This window comes from Ochotona princeps, chromosome 16, assembly GCF_030435755.1.
Source record: "Ochotona princeps isolate mOchPri1 chromosome 16, mOchPri1.hap1, whole genome shotgun sequence".
NCBI lineage: Eukaryota > Metazoa > Chordata > Mammalia > Lagomorpha > Ochotonidae > Ochotona > Ochotona princeps.
This window is the reverse complement of record NC_080847.1, coordinates 30,400,080-30,426,707: the sequence shown is the minus strand read 5'-3', so window position 1 is coordinate 30,426,707 and position 26,628 is coordinate 30,400,080. Positions and strand designations below refer to the sequence as shown.

At 39.2% G+C, this 26,628-nt stretch overlaps 1 protein-coding gene across 4 annotated transcripts in view; it reads left to right on the top strand.

Annotated features, from left to right (window-relative positions):
• Positions 1 to 26,628, top strand: part of PHKB (phosphorylase kinase regulatory subunit beta) — a 229,900-nt gene that overhangs the window by 69,070 nt on the left and 134,202 nt on the right. For all 4 annotated transcript variants that reach the window (XM_058674472.1, XM_058674469.1, XM_058674471.1 and 1 more), the window contains one exon: positions 20,898 to 21,013. In XM_058674472.1, the coding sequence (XP_058530455.1) occupies positions 20,898 to 21,013 (116 nt within the window). The remainder of the gene's footprint in view (positions 1 to 20,897; positions 21,014 to 26,628) is intronic.

Here is a 26,628-nt window from a genome sequence, read left to right as displayed (position 1 = left end):
GAAACGAGAAATGTGGCTTCATAAGTTATTCATTACTGTGGTCTCTGAAAGAATATTTTATCATGTTTTATTCTTAATTATGGAAATTGGAAGCTTGTGTACATAAATGATAAAAGCTATTTTAGCATTGTCATCTTTAGAGATTTTGTAGTAGATAAATCAGCAAAACAGTTCCTAATGCTAATCAGAGATTCTTTTATTATTTTAGGGGTATTCCAATCTAAAGTGGAAAACATAGGAAAAATAGTGCAGTAGTGAGGACTACACCAGTATTGCTTTTAAATATACAGATCTAAGTATTAGTTAGAAAGGCAAAGCAACAGAGATCGAGGGAAACAGTGATTTTTGTTTTGTTTTGTTTTTGTGATTTTGTTTTAAAGATAAATGTTTTCCTTTGAAAGTCAGAGTTACAGAGATAGAGAGATTGCTATTTGCCATTTTGCCACGGTGACTGGATCTAGGCTGGGCTGAAGTCAGGAGCAAGGGATGTTTTTTAGGTGCCGCGTGGTGGTACAGGCCCCTGTGCACTTGGGCCATCCTCTGTTGTTTTCCAAGCACAGTGGAACTTTGTCAAAATTGAGCAGCTAAATCTCCAACTTGGAGCCGTGTGGAATGCTGACAGGTGGTGACTTCACTGGCTGTGCCACAACACCAGCCTCAGATTTTTTTGTAAAATAATTTTTTTAAAATTAATATAAAGAAATCATTTTTGTGCATTCTTTAGTTTTAAGAAGATGACAATATTTTTCTCATGGTACTCCCCTGATTATTCTCCTGCCTTGCTCAGTTTTTGCAGACATGATTTTAATCTGCCAAATATTCACAGGCCTAATGCACCCCTAGTCACAATATTCAAGAAGTATAAAAGAGGAGGAACACAGTTTCATTCAAGTATAAACATACACTACCAATAATTATTACATCCCGAAATGACTATTTTATTCCTCTGCATTTTTTATATTCCTTAATACCTGCTGCAAATCAGAGGAAGTGGGTGATGTTTATCTTTTTGAGACTTGTTTCATTAAGCATGGTGGGTTTCCATTGCATCTGATTTCTTGTAAAAATCAGGATCTCATTATGGCTTACTAATTGTCCACAATGTATATACACCATATTTTCTTTATCCAATTTCAGGTAATGGACATCTGGGTTCGTTGCTATCTTAGCTATTGGGAATTGAGCTACAGTACAGGGACTTTCTATTCTGTAGTTCTACCCATGCATCAGCATTTTTTGTATAGATTGATTTTTATTTATTGAGAAAGAGAGAGAGAGAGAGAGATCTTCCATCCATTGGATCACTCCCCAGATGACTGGGGTGTGCCAAGCTGAAGCAAGGAGCTAAGAACACATGTGACTCCAACAATTTGGAGTCTCTTCTGCTTTTCCAGGCGTGTTGTGGGGGGAGCTTGGTTGGAAGCAGAGCAGCTCAATTTTAGCAAACAGCTCCTCGCCTTTGCCCAAGTTCTCAGTGTGACTCCAAGGCACCCATCTGCAGTGCACAGCTTTCACTTTCTGGTTTTCCAGATCCTCAAGTTGAAGCAAAGGTGTAAGGTTGGGTTCACAGGTTGTTTCTAGTGTTCTGTAAGCTGTACATGTGTAGACAGCCTTCTGATGTTTTAAGAATACCAGGGGTAGGGCTCGGCGGTGTGGCCTGGTGGCTGAGGTCCTCGCCTTGATCCCATATGGCCGCTGGTTCTAGTCCCGGCAGCTCCACTTTCTCTCTGTCTCTCCTCCTCTCAGTATATCTGACTTTGTAATAAAAATAGAATAAATCTTTAATAAAAAAAAGAATACCAGGGGTATTCTGCAGGCCCCGGTCTCCCAAGGATTAACTCCACAGCTTAGCTTGTTTCTCAGAGCATAACAGGATTGGTAATTTTGGCCTGATACATATAGCCACTGGCTTAACCGCAAGTTCCTGCTTCCTATTTGTCAAGTTATCTGCCAGGGGATTGGATAAAACTCAAGGGATTTAGGGTGGCCACTAGAGGATTGGATAAACACTGGGAGGAACTGAAGGGATTTAGGGTGGCCACTACTGGGAGGAGCTAAGCAGAGTATAAAAGAAAGTCTGGAGTTGCAATAAAGATCATTCTGTCATCGATCGGCATTGGGTGTACTGCGTGTTGCCTTGTCTTGTCTCTCTGCGTTGTCTGCGTTGCAACCCTAGTCCCTCCGCTCGGCTCGGATTACGTGGCGACGAGGGCGTTGCCAACAGTATTCAAAAGATTTGTGGAAAATATGTCTAAAGAAAATTAATTTATGAATTTCAATACATTGTAGCACCAACATTAACAACTTTAAATATCTTTTTCCTAAACTTTAAAATTATTTTTCTATGAATTCAATTCCCATTAGTAATTATGTTTAATGTAACATTTTTCCTCTCCCCATAGCACTTTCAACTTGAAGTTTATTCATTCTGTGTGACATCTGTTAACCCAGGAATCCTAATACATTTTTTTTTAAAGATTTTATTATTATTGGAAAGCCGGATATACAGAGAGGAGGAGAGACAGAGAGGAAGATCTTCCATCCGATGTTTCACTCCCCAAGTGAGCCGCAACGGGCCAGTACGCGCCAATCCGATGCCGGGAACCAGGAACCTCTTCCGGGTCTCCCACGCGGGTGCAGGGTCCCAAAGCCTTGGGCTGTCCTCGACTGCTTTTGCAGGGCACAAGCAGGGAGCTGGATGGGAAGTGGAGCTGCCAGGATTAGAACCGGCGCCCATATGGGATCCCGGGGCGTTCAAGGCGAGGACTTAAGCCACTAGGCCACACCGCCGGGCCCCTAATACATTTTACAAATCATTTTTATAAAATAGCTTTAATATTCTGTGACATGTAACTGCATTTAAAAGTCTATGTGCAGTACATCTAATGGGCGCCCATGTGCTTGAAATATGCAACCAAATGCCAAATGAAGTAAAAGTAATTTCTTCATTATCCAGTATTTAGCAAACACCTATTAGCAAACACCCATAGCATGCCTTCTTTTGGATATATAGACTTCATGAAATAAGTTGTTAGAGTCTTAGTGTTTTAAATAATGCTCTTCTTCAAAATGCTTATATATATTTTGAATAACATTTCTAAGTTTTTCAAAATTGATTAATACCTTGACATTGCTATCACTTCATTGATCTTATAATCAGTGAATTTATACATATATCCAAATTAGTACCTTTGATTTTTTTTACTATATTTAAATTCTTAAGTACTTACATTCATTAATTATAGAATGTTATTGAATAAATTTTGGCTTGTCATTGCTAATAAATGACATATGAATGAATGAAATTGATCTTTTACCTGGTTCTTCCTAAATTATGGCTCACTCTGAAGTCTTAGATTAATTCCTCCTGTGTTGTTTACTGTGGCTCCAGTACCTTAGAAAAAAGGGCGCTTGTTTCCTCATATGCTGAGTTGCCTGGAAATGACTAATAGTTTATCTTACTTTCTTTATTACCTCAAAGTGGCTGTTCTAAAAAGAATGAAGATAGTTCTTAAGAAGGGATCTGTTAGCTTCCTTTAATCAGAAATTGCTGCTTTTATCAGAAATATCAAAGACTTTTCAACTGGTTTTTGCTTTTTCCTCACTGATCAGAGTGCTTGTATAGCTCCCTCTACCTGACTATGGTTGCTGAGAAAACGGGGACTTTTTTTTTTAAGCATATTGTAAGTCACATATGTAACTAACATTTTCTGGAAGCCAAATAATAAAGATAGATGGAACTATTGTTACAATGTGCTTTCCTATGTACAGTATATGTAGAATAATAATTCAGTATTTAATAAACATGAAAGATTGTATAACAAGATATTTTAGATGGTGTTTTGCAATATCTTCAAATTCTGGTATGTATTTTACACTGAAAGTCCCTTTAAACTCTGACTGCATGGTATGTACTAGGTAGACATGTTCATTATGCCTACTTTATCTGCTACATGTGATTGTTTTAAAATTATGGGAAAAATGTTAACTGATTGGAAGACATTTGTCCTGTGAAGGAGCAATCCCACCTCCAGATTTTTTGTCTGTTTCCTCCATTCTGTATCCTCATCCAAAGTCATCCAACTGACTGTCTCTTGAAATTTTCACATCTTGGAAACCTTTTTTCCTATCCCAAATGGTAATTCATCCTTGCTTTGTTGATGGCTGTGACCTGTTGTTACTGAAAATTAATGCAACTTGCTGCTCATTGGTGATCAGAGCTTTTTATAATACTTTGGCTGTTTGAATAGTTATAATTTAAGTGTGATTCACATATTTTAATGAGGAGTCAAATATTTTCATTTCAGACATTGGGAAGCTTACATAACATGTTTTTTAAGCTTTGTTTATTTGAGGTCCCAGTGTGCTAACCTAGTGGCTAAAGTCCTCACCTTGCATGCACTGGGATCCCATTTTGGGTGCCACTTCATGTCCTGGCTGCCCCGCTTCCCATCCAGCTCCCTCCTTGTAGCCTGGGAAAGCAGTCTAAGATTGCCCAAAGGCTTGCGACCCTGCACCTGTGTGGGAGACCCGGAAGAAGCTCCTGGTTCCTGACTTTGGATCACCTCAGCTCTGGCCATTCCAGCCACTTGGGAAGTGAATCATCAGGTGGACGATCTTCCTCTCTGTCTCTCCTCCTCTCTGTATATCTGACTTTCCAATAAAAAGTAAATAGATCCTTTAAAAATTTGTTTATTTGAAAATTAGAGTTGCAGAAAAAGTGATCATCCATCTGTTACCTCATAATTCCATCCAAGGCAATTTGTTTTATTCTATAAATAAGATAAATGAAAAGAATAAAAGCTATTTTATTCTTTTTTAAAGTTTTATTCATTGTTTATTGGAAAGTGGGATTTACGGAGAGAGAAGCAGTTACAGACAGAAAGATTTTCCGTCTGCTGGCTTACTCCCCAAGTGGCCACCAATGGCCAGAGCTGAGCTGATCTGAAGCCAGGAGCCAGGACCTTCTTCCAGGGATCCCACATGGGCACAGGGTCTCAAGGCTTTGAGCCATTCTCGTCTCCTTTCTCAAGGCACAAGCAGCGAGCTGGAAGGGAAGCAGAGCTGCTGCGATGGGAAATGGAATAGCCAGGATACGAACCAGTGCTCATATGTTCTCTTGACACATGAAAGGCAAGGACTTTAGGCACTAGGCCACCATGCCAGACCCTATTTTATTCTTCAAATAAAACTAATTGTCACAAATTTTTAAAATATTTGTAGCAGAATAAAATAACTTATTATGAAGCAAAATTTATGTTTTGATCAAGTATGTTTGTTGCAAGTATATCTAGAAGAACTAAAAGGAAAACTTTTGACTTTCTCTTTTTACTATGCCATGAAATTTTCACTTTGTTTATTTAAAAACTTTAGAAATGCCTTTTATAGGCATTTTAAATTGTTCCACTACTTGATGTCCAGTGTAATAGGACATTACAATAGGACAATAAAAAAATCCCTTTTCTTTTTTTTAAAGTTAACTGCAGTACTCCAAACTTCGCAAAGCCTGTGACTTTTGAATAAGAGTTTTTTTAATTGGGATGACATAAATTACCCATTTCCCCCTGAAATTTTACAGTTCCTGAGTGACAGTTCTCTATTACAGAACACTTTTACCTGCAATAGTGTAACTGTTAAAAGAATAACTCCTCTCCAAGGATAAATCATTTTTATAAATTTAGATGTCAGGGTACAGTTTATATGAGAAAATAATTATTCATTGATTTTAGTGTTCCTGAAATTTATGACCACACATTATTGCTGTTGTAGAAGAGGAGTGTCATTTTCTTCAATAATATCAAAACATTAAAATGATAATTAGCTTTTCTATCAGCTTTGACAGAATGTGTATATTTATGCCAATTTCATTATCCAGGAATTTGAAAAAGCAGGAGTTCACGTCTGACAGTCCACACTGCAGAAAGCCCAAGCCTTGCTGACCCCACTGCTTCTCATAATCAGGCCATGGGGAAGAGAGGCTGGAGCCTAAATACCTAAGCGACCTGTGGAACTAATTTGCCCCACCAACCTGTGCTATAGATGTGAGAAAAAATATATACATATATTTGTGAACCCAAGCACATACAATAAAGTAACAAAAATGCACAACTTCTTGTTACTGGTGTTTGTAGCTCGAGGGAAAGCCCCCATGTAAGGATACATAAACATTTGTATAAACAGTCATGTGAGGAGCAAGCTGTAGCCATACGGAACAGTTTGTAATTGGCAAGGAGTATGGCTTAGCCAGGATTCTTGGCCTGTGGATTAGCCAATTTACATAATTTCTGGACTTTAGGTTCCTAGAGCCCTAACTCCACCTGTAAGATTTTTGATTCTAGGGCAGTAAGGTGGGATAGATAAAATCTAGAGTGTGAGAAAATGATTGTAGTCAGGAACTGCTAATTTAGAAAAAAGGAACTGGCCAGCAGATAACAAGGGCTTCAAAAGTTTGGTTAAAGATAGCGTTAAAAAACAACATGCAAACAAAGAAAGCAAAGGATTGGCCTATGTCTTAAAGTGACCAGATCCCACGCAGAAGCCTAGATCTAATACCTACCACCAGCTTCTTACTCCAGCTCCTTGCTAACTCGCTAAATCATGGAAATCAACAGTGACTGCTCAAGGAATTTGGCACCTACCACCTTTGTTGGATATTTTTGAGTTTCTGTCTTATAGCTTCACCTTGACCCAATCCCAACTGCTAGAGGTATAATTCTTACTGCATCCATGCCTCCATGTGAGTAAGTGAAATTACGATAAAAGACACTATTTTTACTTTGATTATGTATCATAGTTGATTTATAGACCATACATTCAAGTGATTTGATAATATAAAGAATAAATGTTAATCATTACAGCAATATCTTCACTGGGAACATACAATACTATTAATGTAGCAGCAAAATACCTATACTTCAGTGACTTATTTATTTGAAAGAGTTTAAAAAGGGGACGGGGAGGAAGAGAGAAAGTTAAATCTTCCATCCTCTGGTTCACTCCCCAGAAGGTTGCATCAGCCAGGGATGGACCAGGGTGAACCAGAAGCCAAGAGCTTCTTCCTGTTCTGAATGGCACTATCCCAGGTCACTGTCTTCTGCTCTTCCAGGTCATTAAGCAGGGATCTGGATCAGAAGTAGAGAAGAGGGATACGACTCAATGCCCACCTGTGCTGCCAGTGTCACAGGTGACAGCCTTACCCACTGCGCTGTTCCCCAGATAGTTGTGTTTGGTCTAAACCAATAGTGTGCAAATAAAACCGAAAATGCAGCTTTCATGACTGTACTGTCACATCACAGGTCATTTCTGCGATGAGATGTGTTTAGTTATTTTCCCTGCACACAGTTCTCAGCACAAACCAGCTTATAACCTAACTCAGTTCTGACACCATCTGAAGATGAAATTAGATTTCACAGTTTAGGGATCCATCCCCCCAGTGCTGTCTTTGGACTTTAGACACCAAGTATGAGTCTCACGTTGTGAAGTGTACTACAGCTTTTTCAAAGATCCTAACAAATGCGGAAGGCAAGATAGATGTTAAATGTACTGAGTGCAGAAAATAGTAAAATCCTAACCACAGCTGTGGATTAATTACTGTAACTAACAATGATATAAAAGAAAATAGCAAGTTTTTTATATGCCATTCCTTTCATAATATATTAAATATATATTACATATATAACATATGTGTAATGTCAATAAAGGTAGAAGTGTGCCACTAGAAGGCTGAAGAAGAGCCTGGTGTCAGTGCCATGAGAGGATACTTAGGTGAGGCCGGCAATGCGGTCAAACTCTTTCCCACCATATTGATGAAGATCACTGAAAAGTTCATGTTAGTCTCAGACTTTAAAACCAGAATATGAATCGCTTCTCGGCCTTTTGGCTAAGATCAAGTGTAAAACCAGAATATGACCTTGTCAAACTCGACATTCACTGGACCCTGAGACTTGAGAAGTTAGGAGGCATCCAGGATAGATCATGCGATTGCAAGTTCCCGAGACTTTGGGCCATCCTAGACTGCTTTCCCAGGCTATAAGCAGGGAGCTGGATGGGAAACGGGGCAGCCAGGACATGAAATGGCACCCATATAGGATTCCAGTGCATGCAAGGCGAGAACTTTAGCTACTAGGCTACCATGCTAGGCCCGATGAAAACATTCTTACAAAATAGGTATATATAATAGTCAACTATTAGAAGCATTCCCTTTAAGTTCAAGGACAGGAAAAGAATATTTATTATGTAAGTTTTATTCAATATTGTGCAGATAACCTTAGGTGAGAAAGAAATGCATATGAATAGGAAAAGTGGAAATAAAAAAATTTCAGTGGTGTTACTGTTTACATAATAAATCCAAGTGGACTGCTGTTTAAGCTATTAGAAATCATAAAAAAAAATAGCTTAGCCACAGTGCTTAGATGTATTTTTTCACAAGGGAGATTGTTTACTTATCTGTAGAGATTGATAACTGGTTTGGAAAATAAGCGTGATTTAAACTAACATTGCTGTTATTTACCAAGAAATGAACGTAACAGCAAATGGACAATATTGTACAACTTAAGTGGTAGCAAAGAAGAGGATTTGCATAAATACTAATGTAAATCACGTAGCTAGACACGCAGGCTTAATATTGTAAAACTAGCAAATCTTAAGCTTCTTGGAACTTGACAGATAAAATCTGAAATTCTTATAGAAGGATAAAACATGAATGGCCACTATGAAGAAGGGAAAGCAAAGGAGACTCACTTTAATGCCCTATCATACTTGCATGTCCAATATACATGGAATTAAACCATGTGATGCTGGTACAGTGACAAATAGCCCATAGACTAGAACTGAGAATCCCAAAAGAGATCTGGTACACACTTCAGGCTTACATATACATCAGGAGCTAGAATTATAAAAACGAAGGCCTCAAACAGCAGCACAGTGAACGTTTCAATAAGTGGTACTCCACTGTTCTTAGGAAATAACTGTGGCTGCCTCCATTTACATGAAACCCAATTCCAGGTGTGAATGATGAATGGGAAAATATTATACCTGCAGAACTGTGATGTTCAAACTTTTTGATCTCAAAATTTCTTTAGACTTAAAACTAAAAAAAACTTTATGGAAGTTTTATTTGGTATTTGTTTATTTTGCATGTGTCATAATCATTGCTGTAGAAATTTAAAGATGTATTAAGATGATTAATTTGAAAAAATCCATTTGCTAATGTAAATATGGTATTTTGTGAGAATAAACATGTTCTCCAAAATAAAAATGATTGAGTGAAAAAGTAGCATTACTCTACATTTTTCGATAGTTTTTGTTTTGCTCTTAAGGGAAGAAAGACATCTGGATTCTCCCAGCTGCTTTTCCCTTCTGTCTGTTGCCATATCACATACCACATAACCCCTAGAAAGCTCATTTTTACATTTTTGAGGGAATAACAATGAAAATATTTTGACTTCATGGTCTGTCCAAATTCCAGTATCACACTTTGAAAACCATTGTTGAGGATACTTTAGACAACTTTCTTCCCACTCCAGGCCAAAATGATGCCTTCTTCAATAAGACATAATAGTATAAACTACACACAAGGACAAATTCATGATTTTTATTCATTCAGGTAACAATTGTTCATCAGAAACAACAATAAATAAAATGAAAATAAGCTGATGAGAAGATGTTTGGAATACATGTATCTGACACAAGTTATGCATCTAGAATATATAAAGATCTGCACTAATAATCATTGATGAAAAGCCTAGTTACAGCAAATTAGGCAGCATAATCAAGGGAATTCAAATAAAATCCTGATGATTTACCAATTCATATTCATCATATTGGTGTAATAAAAGAGTTGTTTGATTCTAAGTATCTGCAAAGGATGCCAAGCTGTGAGAATTCTGTAAGTGGTTGGGCTGAGCGTATATTCCCATCACTATGTGGAGAACAATTTGGGAGCATCTAGTTAAGTGTAAGGTGCATTTTATGATCATGCTGCAAAACCGCTTTCAAATAAAACTATTGATTAGAATTTCCCTATTTGCATACCAGGGATAGGTTGCAGAAATGCCAAATTCTTAAATTCCAGAAGGTGTTTTGGGGGCTGGGCTTATTCTGTCTTCAAGTCCAGCAACCTCTCTGCCAGCAACCTTGTCTCATTACCTTAGTGTGCTGTACAGATTTACTTTTTGTGTGCTGTGAAGTCACATGGTTGGGAAGTTCTTTCCTGGAGACATTCTAAATGTTGATTGCAATAGTTGTGCACAAAAATGTGTTACTGTAGGAATTCAGTGAAGAAATGTAGAAGAGGGAAATGAGACACAGTCCTGTGAGCTATTAAAAGGTTAAGATTCCCACTCCGTAAATGAAAGTGCCTTTTGTTTGGTTCTTGTATCCAACTCATGATTAAGGTTCCCACTGTATAAATGAGAATGCTTTTCTTTGATTCTTCTGTCCAACTCATGATTACAGTTTCCTGCTAATACAGATCCTACCATTCACACAGAAAAAGCTGGATTTAGTTGCCTGCTTCTAGTGTTGACATCGACTCAGTTCCAGCTGAATGTGAACCTGAGTGTAGGAGCTTTCTCTGTTTATACCTATCTCTGTCTCTGCTGTAAATATTTTTAAATAAATGGTATATTTATTCATTTATTTAGAAGGTAGACTTTTACAGAGAAAGAAAGGAAGAGTTTTCCAACTAGTGGTTTGCTTCTCAAAGGCTTTAACAGCCAGAGGTATGCCTATGTGAAACCAGGAGCCAAAGCCTTCTCCTGGGACTTTGACATAAACACAGGGACTCCAGCACCTGGGCCATCTTCCACTACTTTCCCAGACACATCAGCAGAGAGCTGGATTAGAAGTGGAACAGCTGGGATTTGAAGCTGCATCCATCTTGGAAGTGAGTGTTACAGGTTTCAACCTCACCACTATTCCACTGGTGTTAGTCCCCAAATAGCTACAGTAGAAATTTCTGTGAATGCAATCTACAGTGGCATAAACCGCTGTAACTAAGTGATCAAGATTATGGTTACAAGGAAGAAAATGTATTAACATCATGAAACTTGGGTTATGATGCACTAAGAAAGTCACAGCAATATTTCCATTTTATTGCCAAAAATAATTGCCCTAAGTCCAGGACATGTGATCAGAAGTATCAAGATCTGAAGCCAGTTTTATAGCACTGCTGATTAAGCCGCTGCTGCCTCAGTGCCAACCTCGGATATCGCAATATGGATTAGAGTTCCAGTAGCTTCACTTCCAATCCATGTGTCTGCTAATGTGCTTAAGAAAGCTGCAGAAAATGACCCAAATGCTTGGGCCTCTGTCCCTGATGTGGAAGACCCAGTGGGCAATCCTGGTTTCTGGTTTAAGCCTAGACATTAATAACATTAATAACATTAATGGTTATTAGGAGTGTGGTACAACATAAGACCTCTTTATCTCTTGTTCTTTCTGTGTTACCCTACCTATCAAATCAATAGACATGCATTTTAAAAAAAAGTATCAAGGACATAAAAACCAGGGGAAGAGTGAAGAAGTAAACTAAGGAGATATGTCAACCAAATACTCTAAGGATTATAACTACTTTACGTTGGATTTCAGGAAAGGTTTTTCTGAGGTAAACTAAGGTTCCCCAGAATTTTTCCTTTTAAAGCAACTACTGTCTCTGGAAGAGGGAGGTGGCTCAGTCACACTAAAGAATGTAAAATAATAAAAGCCTTAAGGATTTAAGAACACACAAGAAAATAATTAAGATGGCAGAATAGGGTGAAGACACATTTAAACAGAGAAACATTAGGGTGAAGCAGAGAGGACACATTCCAGGAAACAGGAGAGTACAGACCAAAAGCAGAGGGGCACCCTGGAGACTGATGGACACAGGAAAGCAGCAGAGATAACAGTATGGTGCTGCAGTGACCAGATACCCCAGCGGCATTCAGCAAATGGTGATCTGTACTCCATTGGCGGCCAGAATGCCACCAGCAACCAGGTGGGAATGGGACTTCACGAGGTAAACCCAGACAGAGAACTGCCTGTCCTACTGGTTTGTTTGATTTGACCAGAAGCAGAGACAGGGTGGCAGATACCAAACAGAAGATGTCGGAACAGGGTGAATTTCACATCCCAAACCTCCACTAGAGCCAAATTGGGTGCCATCGCGTGTAGGGAGGCAAAGGCTATGGGACCGCACTACACATGCACTAAGGTGGAACCAAACTCATTTTGGGTTCAAGGAATTGCAACGACATGGCATCCTTCAGGTTCCACCAAAATAGGTCCAGATAGCCTCCAGACATGGCCAGCAGATCAAGCACTCCACAAGCTTCACATCAGGTGCAATTTGGTATAGTGTGCTGGGACAACAGTGTGCTGTGCATGTGCTATCATTCTGCATGAACCAGAACTAGGAAAAATGTTGTAAAGACAACAGAGTAGTAATAGCAAAGGATCACAGGAGGTAGAGTGCTGAGCCAGGAGCTGGGGCTATAGAGACCATTGTGGAAATTTAACATAAGAACTCTCTGGAAAGAAGTGGTACAAGTGACTGCAAACAAAGAGCCAGGCACCAACTGCAAAAAAATAAAATCAGACTGTAGACCTGTGAGTGACAGAGCTAACTCTGAAAACTCTGTAACAGAGAAAACTCTGCTAACCAGAAGTTCAATGACCCCGAGCAGAAGAAGAGACAAAGGCACAATGAATATTACTGAAGACTGCCCCATGCCGGAATGCAGCTCCAGCCGAGTTCGGAGCTCGAGTAGGGTGTGTGGAGTCGGCGATAAGAACAGACATGGACACCGTCACTTGGTGCCTCTTGTAACAGCTCAAGAAGAAGCTGTCCTTTTTATTTACTCAGACACATTACAAGCCTCTGCACAATTGTTTGTTCTGTTTTTACTTCGTGGCTAAGTGGGTAAGCACAGATGTTTGATTATTTTATTTTTCACTTTGTGGTCAACCAAGTGCTCTTGAAGGTAATTTTGTAAGTTACCATAATCATTTTCTTCAAAGCAAGCCACTACTCATTCCTCAGTAGTAGCCACTGGGTGACAGCCAGGGCTTCAAGGCCAAAGCACAATTACTAATACATTCCTACTGTATTTCTATTTCTACAACTTGCCCATCATGTAATGGGAGAAATATGTTACAAGGGAAAAAACAAAAATCCAAAAGTTTCAAATGTTAAATCCCCTTGTAAGTACAGGCTCTATAACCCCATAAACAATCAAATAATAATCAAAAGCATGTCTCTGATATTAATGAAATCACCCTATGATTCCTTTAGTTAAAAAATTATAAAAGCGGCTAAAACAGCTACATTTTCTATGCTCTAAAGAGTTGCAGGGACAGGCTAACTGTTTAGGGTCACAGTAACTATAGTTTTTGCTATAGCAGTTTCAGCTCATACTCCCATCACTTCCATTAATTTGTAAATTTCTTATCAAGCAATTCCCAGAAGGCATGCTACATGTCTGGGCCAGATTCTAGGGCAACGGATGGACACACAGTTAGGTGTCCAGAAACGGCATGGGCTCAATTGTACTCCTGTGTGTAGTTAAGGCCCGCTCACCAGGACATTATCAATAACATTAACTCCCTAGCTCACATCAGTTTCAGAAGCCACCTTGCAGGGGCAAACAACAATGCCTCAGTAGATTACAGGATTCTTCGTGGGGTGGTTGAGTGTCCAAGCAAAAAGGGGGTGGAACTGTGTCAAGGTGATCAGAGAGACATCTGCTGGGCCCTGCTGAACAGCTGAAAGCTCCCCTGGGCCCTGCCAAGCAGGGGAGTTGTTCTCTTCACACTTTTGTGTCATCCACACTTACTGGTCGGACCCCAGCACCCCTGCAAAGGAGCAAAAGCCTTTGCCGATCTGAGTTAACTAAGAGATGCATTGAGAAAATGGGGGATACAGAATTCAGAAAACTCTTCATACAGCTCATTATTAACAATGAGAAGCACGTAAAACAAGAGTTCAAGGAATTTAAGGAATATGTCCACACTGGAAATTAATCAAATGAAAGCTAATATTTCAGAAGTTAAGAATAAAGGGGAGCAAATTAAATGTACAGTGGAGAGTCTCCAAAATAGAACGAAGAAGGCAGAAGTAAGAATCTCAGAATTGAAAGATATTTCTTGTCACCAGGGGGAAACAAACAAAAAGCTGGAAGAAGAGCTGGACCAAAGTAAAAAAAAGTACTCAAGAATTGAAATGCACTATTAAAAGGCCAAATACAAGAGTTATGAGAGTCCCAGAAGTTGTAGAGAGAGAAGCTGAGTTTGCAAATGTGTTTAATGAAATAATGAGGGAAATTTTCCCTATTCTAGAGGAAGATTTGGGAAAAATATCCTGACGGGGCACAGAACTCCCAACAGGTCTGATCAAAAGCAATCTTCACCACTACACGTGATAATCAGGCTCTTTTCAAACATAAGGAAAAGATCCTTAAATGTGCACGTGAAAAAAAAATCAATTGACATATGAAGGAATGCCAATTAAACTCACAGGAGATCTTTCACAGGAAACTCTGCAGTCAAGAAGAGAATGGAGCAAAATATTCCAAATTCTAAAGCAAAAAATGTCGGCCCAGGATAAAGTACCCAGCAAAGTTTTCCTTTGCCTTTGAAATTGAAATAAAATTCTTCCATGGTAAAGAAAAGAATTTATCTCTTTCAAACCTGCCCTACAAAGGATACTTAAATATGTTTTCTTGGCAGAGAAGAGGAATAGCATCCACCAAAACCAAAGGCAAATGCGAAGAACATCCCAGTAAAATAACAACAGAAAATTAAATTAATGAACAACCCATTGCTAAAATAATAGAACCAAATTACCACCCATTCATATTAACCCTGAATGTAAATGGATTAAAATCATCAATCAGAAGTCGTAGATTAGCAGGCTGGATTACAAAACAAAACCCATCTATTTGTTGTCTACAGGAGACACATAGAACCAGCAAAGATCAGCAGAAACTGTATCTCATGGATTTTTATGCTTTTAGCTTCATTTCTTCAGAACACATTTTTTTCTCATTAAATTCTTCAATGACTCATAGATCATACAATAGCATCCTTTTCTTCAAGAAGGTTCTTGGTTTTCTTTTTCATTTCTTCAGCAACACATCAGTCATTCAGCAGCATGTTATTTAACTTCATGGTGTTGTAAGTTGCTATTTTTTCTTCCTGTTGTTGATTATGTTTATTGGCTTTTCACTTAAGGGGATGTTTAGTGACTGTGTAATGGAGACTATCATATCCAGTGTCGTGTTGTTTAACTCCATGGCATTGTAAATTTCTGTTTTTCTTCCTGTTGTTGGTTTTGTTCTGTGGCTTTTCACTTGGAGGGATTTATCATGACTCTGCAGTGGAGACTGACATGTCCAGATGTGAGGATACGATGCAGTGTGCATCTGCACTTCTGGATCAAGGATGGACTCCGAGTGAAACTGTTGGATGTGTCTTAACAATGGGATGCTGAATCTCTGCTACTGTCGATGCCCACAATGATGGACTTATGACTGTTTATGAGGAACTATGCTGTTGTAATGAAATGGGAGAAGTCAGTGAGGGTGATGGATTAAGGCAAGGGGTAGGGGAAATTCCAAGGCCTATGGAACTGTATAATAAAAATAGTAATAATATGAAAATAATAATAATAAAAAATGAAAAACAGATACCAGATGGATGGGAAAATATTTTTTAATAAGCATTTATCTTCCAAGAGGGCTTATGTTCAGTTTTTGAGCCTTTTCTAGCCCATGAAATCAATTGATCAGACCCTGCTAATTCAACCTAATGAGGGATTAATAAATCTGTATCAGTCTAATTTTTCAGTTAATGTTGTTGTATGATCCTTGACTGGTTATAAATATCCAAATAACCCTTATCAGAAAAAAGTTCCCCACCCATGAAGGGGGAAAATCAATTTACAAAACTGTATTGATACTGTCAGAAGGGAGATCCTGGAATGTTTCCAGTAGTAAGGGAAATTTATTAAATCAGTTATATAATATCCATCTTTTCCATTTAACATATATAATAAAAACGTCAGTTAACTTTATATTTAGTGTTTGAATTATTTCAGTGAACATTTATTAAAATCTTTATTTTCAAGGGCTTTCATTGAGACATTTGCACCTCACGTCTTATATAATTTCACCATTATCTTTAGTTTTTTTATTCCCAGATTGTCCTACTACATATTGTTTGTATTTGTATAAAAATTTTTAGTTAATACACAATAACCGTAAATATATATGGGATATAGCATGTTAATTTAATCTGTGAATTCAGTGAAGAATGAGCCAATCTGAATAATCAATATTACCTCAAACATTTGTCATTTCCTAATATAAGAACATTGAAAATTCTTTCTTCTAGATATTTCACAATGTATATAAAATTGTCATTGAGATTTTTTTCTTTATTTGAAAACTCATTTTATTTAAAAATATTTTATTTTATATTTTATTGAGGGAATGTGGTAGAGACAGAGATCTTCCATTTGCTGGTCCACTCCATAAATGATCAGTGCTGGGCCAGGCCAAACCCAGCAGCTAGGACCTTCATGCATGTCTCCCACATGAGTGGCAGGGGCCCAAATACCTGGGTCATCTTCTGGTGCTTTTCCTAGGCCATAGAAGGGCATTGGATCAGAAGTGGAGCAGCTAGAACATAAACCGGGTACCCATAATGTGATAGTGGTGGCAGATTTACCTACTTAGCCATAATACCAACACCTATATAAAACATTAGTATTAAATATAGCCACCCTGTAATAGTATAGGAAGCTGGAACTTATTCCTCCTGTCCAACTTCACTCTTGGACTTGTCAGCCAACCTTCTGTAGATGTATTTAAGGGCCTGATGCTTACAATTGACCTATTATTATACTGTTTTGTTAATACTGATTTGTTAGAGTCAATGCTATCAGTTTTATGTATATAGACATATATACATATATCTTTGCCTTTGGAGTTTATGGTAAACTAATTAGAATAATGTTCGTTTCTTCAATGTGAGAGCTTTTCAATGCTAATTTGCCATATTTCTTATCACACAACCTTTAATTTCATGAAGTCTCTCAAGATTTTGTGTTTTTCAGCACAGTATTACTTTAAATCAGTTTATCCCAAAATGTGGTTGACTGGTTCCTTTTCAGTTGCTCTGGTTTGAAAATATTACAGATATTTGAGTCACCGTTCTACATTTTTTTTAATATTCAGAAAATGCTGCAGACCACATTTATAACTGACTGTCCTGGTTCTTTTGGATTAGAAATAATTCTTGGGCCCAGCGTGGTAGTTCAGTGGCAAAATCCTCACCTTGCATTCACTGGTATGCCACTTGGTGTCAATTTGTATCCCAGCTGCTTCACTTCTCATCCAACTCACTGCATTTGGCCTGGGAAAGCACAGGTGATGGCCCAAAGTTTTGGGAACCTGCACACATATGGGTGACCTTTTGGTAAAAGTGCCTGGCTCCTGACTTCAGATCAGCTTAGCTCTGGCTTTTTGCGGCCACTTGCAGTGTGAATCAATGGATAGAAGATCTTCCTTGCCCTCCTTCTCTCTGGAAATATACCTTTCCAATAAAATAAATAAGTCTTTAAGAAAATAATTCTCCAGACGCTTTTTTTCAGAGTGGATTTCAAAGATTTAGACATCAAAGCAGTGCAACCCAAATTAGGTATCAGTATGCCAATCAAGCAAAGCTTAACTAGCAACACTGGGTCCATAAACTAGATACAGAATTGAAATGAATACTCACCACACCACAGTCTTGGAAATGATTAAGATTTTTATTTGTATATTCCAACAGTCTTGTTTTCTCAAGTGTCTAATTTTTAATCAAAGGGCAATATTATTTGTGTGGGAAATGCAACAAATTTACATGTTTGAGTTCTGAGAATCATGTTTTCAGTTTCTTATAAGAACCATTTAGAGCATGATGTTTTTCAATTTCAGATGTTTTGCATTTAAAAAGAGTAGTGTTAAACTAATTTATACTGTGTCAGAAGTCCCGTAGAGTTTAAGGTATAACCACATAATCAGTACACTAATGATTTTGTCCTGAATTATATACATATTTGCATTAATTGGTATACTAAGGGAAATGATTTCATCTTAATAACAGGTTTTTTCTGGGAAATGAGTTTAAAAAAATGTTTTGCACAGCTTGTGATACTTTGGAGTTGCAAATAAGGGGTAGTGAACCTGAATACTACTTAAAAAGGAGAAACAAACACATAAAGCAAAAATGAGTTGTGTTCCTACTATAAGTGTAGTGAGGGTTAAAGTCAGACACTCAAGCCAGAGAAGTTATGCCTTGGGGCTATAGGAAGATTCATAAAAAAAACTTTTCAGTTATTAATGTGAAGCTGTCAAGATTGATAAGACTTTTGACCAAACGTGTTGCTAAATGTCTCTTTAGAAAATTATTTATTTTTATTGGAAAGGCAGATTTTTACAGAAAAATGGAGAGACAGAAAGATCTGCCATCTGCTGGTTCTCTTGCAAAATGGCCACAATGGATCTGAGCCAGTCCGAAGCCAGGAGCTGTTCATGAGTCTCCCAAGTGGGTGCAGTGTCCCAAATTTGGGGCCATATTCCACTGTTTTGCCAGGTCTCCATCAGGGAGCTGATGGGATGTGGAGCAGCCAGGACTTAAACCAGCACCCATATGGGTTTCTGGCACTTGGAGGTGAAGGATTGGCTTGTTGAGCCATCCCTAAATACTTAATACTAAATTAAATACTTATTACTAAAATACCAAACCTGAGCTGCTTTTGTTTTCTTTTTAGATTTATTTTTATTGGAAAGGCAGGTATACAGAGAGGAGGAGAGATAGGAAGGAAGATCTTCCATCTGATGATTCACTCCCCAAGCGGCCTCAGCAGCCAGTGCTGCGCCAATCCAAAGGCAGGAGCCAGGAGCTTTTTCCAGGTCTCCCACGCTGGTGCAGGATCCCAAAGCTTTGGGCCATCCTCAACTGCACTCCCGGGCCACAAGCAGGGAGCTGGATGGGAAGATGGGCTTCTGGGATTAGAACTGGTGCCCATCGGATCCCGGCACATTCAAGGTGATGACTTTAGCCATTAGGCTACCGCGCCGGGCCTGAGCTTCTTTCTTAAAGGCCATCATTGTGGTGCAACAAATTGAGCCGCTCCACTTCCCATGCAGCTCTCTGCTGATGTCACTGAAAGAGTGATGGAGGTTTACTGGGGCGCCTGTAGTGCATGAGAGTCCGGAGGAGACTCCTGGCTCCTGACTCTTGACTTTGGCCTGTCCCCGGCCCATTATTGCTGTTTGTAGAGTGAATCAGCAGGTGGATGAAGTCTCTTTGTCTTTCCCTCCCATTCTATGTAACTCTGCCTTTCAAATGAATAAATCTTAGAGAGAGAGGGAGAAAAGCATAAGAATCAAGTTTGTTTTGTCTTACTGTTTTTGGAGGGTCACAGTCTGAGATTCAGCAGCCCCTTAGCCTGGCTGGATGTGTCTCAAGGTAGGATCACATTACTCGCTAGGAAATAAGCAGAAAGCCAACTCTTCCTCTATCCTTCCTGTGGTCTCTCCTGAGAGTGTTGTCAAGGGGCTGCACCTTTGCTCTGGAATCACTTGCTAGAGCCTCCACCCTTAATCCATAACCAGTAATTCATTAATGTGTAACATAAAGCTTGGGTGTTTAAATGTCTGCTTAAGTTTGAGGAGCTAAATTCTGTTCAAATGCAACAGAATTGATGTGAAAACTCACTAGTCATTGTGGCAGTATAAATATTGGGATTAGAGGAGATGCATAGTATCAAAAACATTTTAACAAATGTAGCTTAAAATCTAGTTACTGTTTATGTGTGACAGATGTTGCTATGGAAATAAGACCACCAGAGACTCGATAGCCACTTGTGGAAAGGAAGTAGCCTTTTTTCTAGAGAACATTGGCCAAAATCTCTCTCTGATGGATGAACTCCAAGGTTCTTTTGCCAGTAAGCTTTTCTAGGGTTAAATCACAGGTTTTTGCATGGGCGGGCAAGCAAGCAAGGGAATGCAGTAGCAAAGACTCAGCTGTTAGCCATGAACTGTCAGGACATTACTCCACAGTCCCTAGCACCTTCTAGTCTGCAGTGTAAGCTGTCCTCTACGTGACCTACGTGTGAGCCTGTTTTTATTGGGGCCTTTATGCAAGCCTAGTTTTGCCCTTCAGATAGTTGACAAGCATCGTATCTAAATTTTAGAAAAGGTGCTTCGTGCACTCAGTAGAGGGCATTGGCTTCAAAAGCTAATGTGGAACAAAGTTCTCTTAAAGGGTTAAAACAGAGAGGACTTCCTCAAAATGGAGCTTACCCCATTGATAAGAGTCCATTTCCCACAGGTAACAGCAGTATCTGTAGCTATAAAAAAGGCAGGAAGATTACATTTTTGGAGAAATAACAAACCCAAGACTTCCTATTGATTTAACACGGAACTGGCAATTTGCAGAAAAGGGTAATACATTTTCATCTCCAAAGTTTCAGTTTCACTTAATATTTTGTTTAGGTCATTTAGATTATGAATATTATATAGTATCAAAATAGTGTTTATATTTTTATTAATTTTTAAGATAATATTCAGTTTTCAGGAGCAGTAATAGATGTTTCATTAAAGAATTTTAGTGGGAGTATTGAGAGAATTTAGATTTTATTCCTGGACTGTATAATATTAAGTTTTTACACCAAGTAGGCTTTATAGAAATCTCAACAATATTTGAATGTTCATAACAATGCAGTAATCTCAGGAATTTCAAGATGTTAAAAAATGTGTGTTGGGAGACGAGTATGTATTTGAAATGCCGATGATACCTAATTGTTCTCTTCAGTGTCCTGAAGACCCTGTTATTGCATATGTCCTCATGTGTCCTCTCTCTTCTTGTAGGTCTCTTTTATTCAAAACCTTGTATTTTGTGTGGAAAGAGTTTACCGTGTCCCTGACTTTGGTGTATGGGAAAGAGGAAGCAAATATAATAATGGCAGTACAGAGCTACATTCCAGGTAATGTGCTGATTTCTGGGGTTTCCTTTTTTTTGGTAAAGGTTTATTTTTATTGGAAAGTCAGATATATAGAGAGGAAGATCTTCCATCCAATGATTCACTCCCCAAGCGGCCACCACGGCCAGAGTTGAGTCACTCTGAAGCCCGGAGCCAGAGCTTCTTCCGGATCTCTCACAGAGGCACAGGGTCCCAAGGCTTTGGGCTAACCCAAAGCTTTCCCAGGTCACAAACAGGGAGCTTTTTTTTTTCTAAATACATTTTATTATTGTTGTTTTTATTTTATAATACAGTTTCATATTCCCTTATCCCCTCCCCAGTTCCCTCCCCCCCCCAGTTCCTCTATATCATTACTAACATATAGTTCTTCATACTCAGTCTTATGTCCATCATTGTGGGTATAGACAATGGCAGAGAGTCCAGAATCCTTTTGTCAAGATATAGTAAACAGTTTCATTGTAAGTCCATCTTTGTCTGGAAGCAGAAATGCATACCACACTACATCCTCACATCTGGATGTTAGTCTCCATTTCACAGCTACTGTACATCCCCTTAAATGAAAAGTCATGATTCAAAATCAACAGTAAAGAAATTTACAATGCCATGAAGTTAAATGACATGTTACTAGATATGACAGTCTCCATCACACAACTGCTGTACATCCCCTTAAATGAAGAGCCACAAAACAAAATCAACAAAATCCGGGAGAAAAAGAAAATGAACAACACCATGAAGTTAAATAACATGCTACTAAATGACTAATGTGTAGCTAAAGAAATGAAAATCAGGAACATTCTTGAAGAAAATGATGCCACTGCCTGATCTACGAGTCATTGAATGATTTAATCAGAAGTGAGCTTAATGGGAAGTAGGGCTTCTGGAATTAGAACCAGTGCCTGTATGGAATCCTGGCTGTTAGCTGTTGCACTGGACCCTGGGGTTCCTTTTTGTTATTTAAAACCTATGAAATTTCAGTATGAATAAAAATCAAAGCCTTAGATTGGGACTGTGTAAATTTTTTTAACCATGTTAATTTTCTAACACACTTTTTCCACCTATGACTTGGTGAATTCCTCTTAAAATGAGAGTCTGGGAGTCCACTCACAGAGCCCTTAAATAAATGAGGACAAGTGAGAGGGCCCTTGCCCAGTCTCCTGAGGTATTATGCATATCAGCAGCCTTTATCATTAGTCTGCAGTTGGGTTTTTCTGCTTAACCATATCATTTTCTTTTTCCACTCCAAAATTATATAATTTGAAATGTCAAGCACATTGGAAGTTTGAAGCTCCAGTTGTATATGCGTTGCATGTAAAATTTCCTTCCCTGTTCTAGAGCTATTTTTATCCTAACCACAGATTCCTATACCCTTCAGTAATACAACATTCAGTCTTGACTGTAGACACTGTGCTCAACATCTTGAACTGTATTTTAGTGTGTTTGAAAAAACAGCAATAGTTGATGACTGATACTGTTAAGGGATTTCCTTTAATCCTTACTTTTAAATAGCCTTATTGATTCATGGTATTTTAATAAATCCTAATTTTATGCCTTGGAAGTCATGTTCTACATTGTAGCTCATCAGCTACACATTTAGGAAAAGATGTACTAAACGAAATGAAACAGGTCTTTGGCCCAGCAGTTCCGATGCTGCACGAGACACGTGTGTTACTGCCTGAGTTTGAGTCCCAGTTCTGCTCTGGATTCCAGTTTCCTGCTGATGTTCACCCTGGTAGGCAAAAGATGATGACTCAAGTGCTTGGCTCCCTGTTACATACGTAAGAAACCCACTTTGAGTTCTGGGCTCCATGCGTGAGCCGACCTAATCTTGATATTGGTGCACATTTGGGGAGTAAAGCAGCCTTTCTCTATTCTTGTCTGTTTGTATCTCTCATTTTCTCTCTCTTTCATATACAATGAAAAGAAGCAAGTAAATATTTAAAAAAAAATAAAGCAAATATCGTCACTGTAAGCTGGTTTGGGTTATTGATAATTACGTAACATAGAAGGAATAATTTAGAACGTAATGGTTAAGAAGTACCTGCAGCTGGATACTTTTTGAACAGGCAGACTAATCACATATAAAAAATAAGCTGATATAACATATTTACTAAAGTAAATACTGCTCCAGATCATTCAACGTATAACCAAAAGCAAGGTTTTATAAACTTTGTGTGCCTAGGTTTTCTCAACTATACAATGAAGCTCATAAGTTTCAAATTTTAAAGTTATTCCAATGGTTCAGTTAGTCTAGCTAAATGATGGGACTCTTTGGCATTAGTAAGAACTAGAGTGCTAGAATGCTTGCACATTAAAAAGAATTTTCCATTAACAAAGCCTGAAATTAAAAAAAAAAAGTTTTGGATTAAACCTGATACTCCTACACCTTTCTCTTTAAGTATATATATATATATATATATATATATATATATATATATATATTTTATAAGATTGACCATTTTTACAAACAAAACAGTAGCAACCAGTGAGGAAGTTCGAGTAATGTATGGAAGCTCAGTTCACACATTATACAAACTAAGAGACAGTAAATATAGAAAGATAGTATTTGTTACATTCGCTGACCACCAGGGAAAGAATAACTCAGCCAACTATATGAAAAGAATTGAGATGGCTTTTATTTCAGGGAACCACGGTCACGGGCTTCCCTTCCCCGTGCAGCAGAAAGGGCAGAAGTGAAGGAGCCAGCTGCAGAGGAAGAAGAGCACGGAGGAGACGGGGAAGGGGCTTTCTAAACTCTCCTTGATACGGAAGCCGAAATGGGGGTTGCCATGGCCCTTATTAGTGTGGGGATATGGGTCTGCCCCTCATTCTTGCAACGGTGGTCTCATTGCCTGAGGGGCCCACCAGAATTCCACCATCCATTCTGGGTTTGGTCAGAGGTGAACTCCGCCCTCCTCTGGTTACCGTGGTAACCATCAGTATTATATTTCTGACATCTTCCTAATCAAATTCTCAACATTCTAGGTATCAGTCAAATTATAAGAAAGTGAGTCTGATTAATTAGGCTGCGTTTTAAATGCTTATCTTATTTTTTAGTTGTCATTTTGAAGTCTCTTCCTTATGTTTTACTACTCCCTACGTATGTAGTGATCTGATCGCACTGACATTAGGTTCAGATTAAATTTTTTGTGTTGTTAAAGATTGATTGATTTGTGGATTCGTGAGCCCCTGGGGGTGAGGGATCTGATGGTGCTCGATTCGCCTGGCCTGGATCCTGGGGACCACGTGTGAGGTGGGTGCTGGGTTCATGAACCCCTACGGTTGGGGACCGGGTGGGGCTCGGTGTGCCTGGCCTGAGTCCTGAGGCCTGCTTGTGCATTGGGTGCTAGTTTTCTGAGCCTCTAGGGTGGAGGATCCAGTCGGTTCCCGTTGCCAGGCTCGGGTCCTGGGCCCACTTGTAAGATCAGTGCCGGGTTCTTGAGCTCCGTGAGTGGAGGATCCAGTGGGGTTCAGGTGGACTGGCCCTGATCCCTTGGCCCACCTGAGCGGTGGGTTCTGGGTTCTTGAGCCCCGGGACAGGAGTCTGGCAAGGCTTTGATTGCCTGGCGTGGGTTCTGAGATCCGTATGTGAGGTGCATGCCAGGTTTGTGATCCCCGGAGGTGGATCCGATGGGACTCAGATTGTCAGATCCTTTTTCACTGCCAGCGAGTGGAGGCAGACCCTGCTGCACGTGGAGAGTATGGTAGCCCCTTTAGCACCGTAGCAAAGGAAGAACAGAGCAAATTGGACAGCTACTGGAGCAAACAATAACAGCAGAAATCTGGGTGAATGGAGATTTGAGGTCGACTATGTCAGCCAATGGACATTGAGAGTGTTGCCTCACCCTTGGATTGGAGAAAAAGAATTTCAGAACTATCCAAACCGCTTGATCAGAACCCTCAGAACATACACACTACAGAGTGGGACTCTGGGTTGATATTGGTGATGGGTCCCTATTCCTGGGTACTGGGACGTCTGGGGAGGCTGGATGTGGCTTCCCCCTTATCTCTCCCCTTCCTCCAGAGAGAAGAAATAGAGAATGAAGAAACAATGATTTCACCCACTTTTCCCTAATCCTCAATGCTTCCCACCCTGGTCAACCATGTAATCATCTTTACAAAAAAGATTGATTGATTTGAAAGTTGTAGTTACAGAGACAGGGAGTGTGAAACACACACACACACACACACACACACACACACACACACACAGAAACAAACATAGCAGAGACAATCTTCCATCTGCTGATTTACTTCCCGAATGGCTGCAATGGCCAGGGCTGACGCAAGCCTAAGTCAGAAGACAAGAGTTTCATCTCTGTCTCCCACATGGTGGAAGGGGTCCAAATGATTGGGCCATCTTCTGCTGCTTTCCCAGACATTAGCAGGGAGCTGGATGAGAAGTGCAGCTTTAGGGAACAAAATCACATATGATGCAGGAATTGCAAGCAGCAACTTTACCTGCTGTACCACAATACCTGTTCCAAGAATGAACTACGTACACCAGAAGTTTCTCTGTGTCTTAAAAATGTGGTGAACTCAGAAAGAGCCTTGTGAGACTGTTGGGACAACCTACTTGAAAACTAAAGTTTTCTAAATCTTCTCATGTCCCTGAGGTACCAGTCCTCAAGTTGAACAATTAAGGATTTTGTTTTAGGGCTGAAAAAAACATCATGTGAGATTCTTTGCTAATTTTTGCAAAATTAATCTTAATTGTACTAGACCAGTTTTGTTCAGATGGCTGGGAAATGGCATTTGCCACTTAGTTTTGAATGATGGGTTTCCATTGATAATTATCTATGGCATAATATTTTATAACACCCACGAAGAACTTTAAGTTTTTTTTTTTTCCCAAATGTTTCTCAGTCCAGGTCACCACAAACCTGTTTTTGCTATGTCATTTCTGGTGCCAGTTGGATGTGTTTGGGAACAGCAGGAGAACTGTACTCCATGGTGCCTAGGAACACAGTGATGGCAGTGATGGGAAGGAGGCTGGTATTTTTCCTTACCGAGACCTGGGTAATGGAATATATAGCTGCTGCTGGGATCAAGTTATAGCATTTGGTCAATTGCTGCTATAGATTAGCTTTGAAGTCTCTTGGCCTAATTGGAACTGTATCTTTTTATACAGTTAATGCAATATTCTCCTTATGCTGTTCTCAGTTTCGGACAGCTTGAATTAATATATACGATGCTTTTCAACTTGTCTTTGGTTTATGCCCTGATAAACCCATCACTGATTGAAAATGTAAGTCAAAACTGGATTTAGGGTCTGTCACTGTGGCCCAGCATATTAAACCACTGCCCACAACACTGACACACTCTCCATGTGCAGTAGTGTCTGTGTCCGCATGCGAGGTGCATGCCAGGTTTCATGAACCCCGCAGGTGGGGGACCCGGTGGAGCTTAGATTGTCTGATCCTGGTCCTTGGACCTGCCCGCGAGTGAAAAAGGCATAGCAAAAATCCAAGAGCCTTGGTTTGTTTAATGCTTTGCTCAGATCCATGTTGATCTACTTTGGACTTCAGATTTGCTGATATCTCTTCAATCCAACTTCTTGAATTATTTGCCGTTTCTTAGATAAACTCCAGAAGCTTTGTTCTGTTTTATCTCAACAGTAC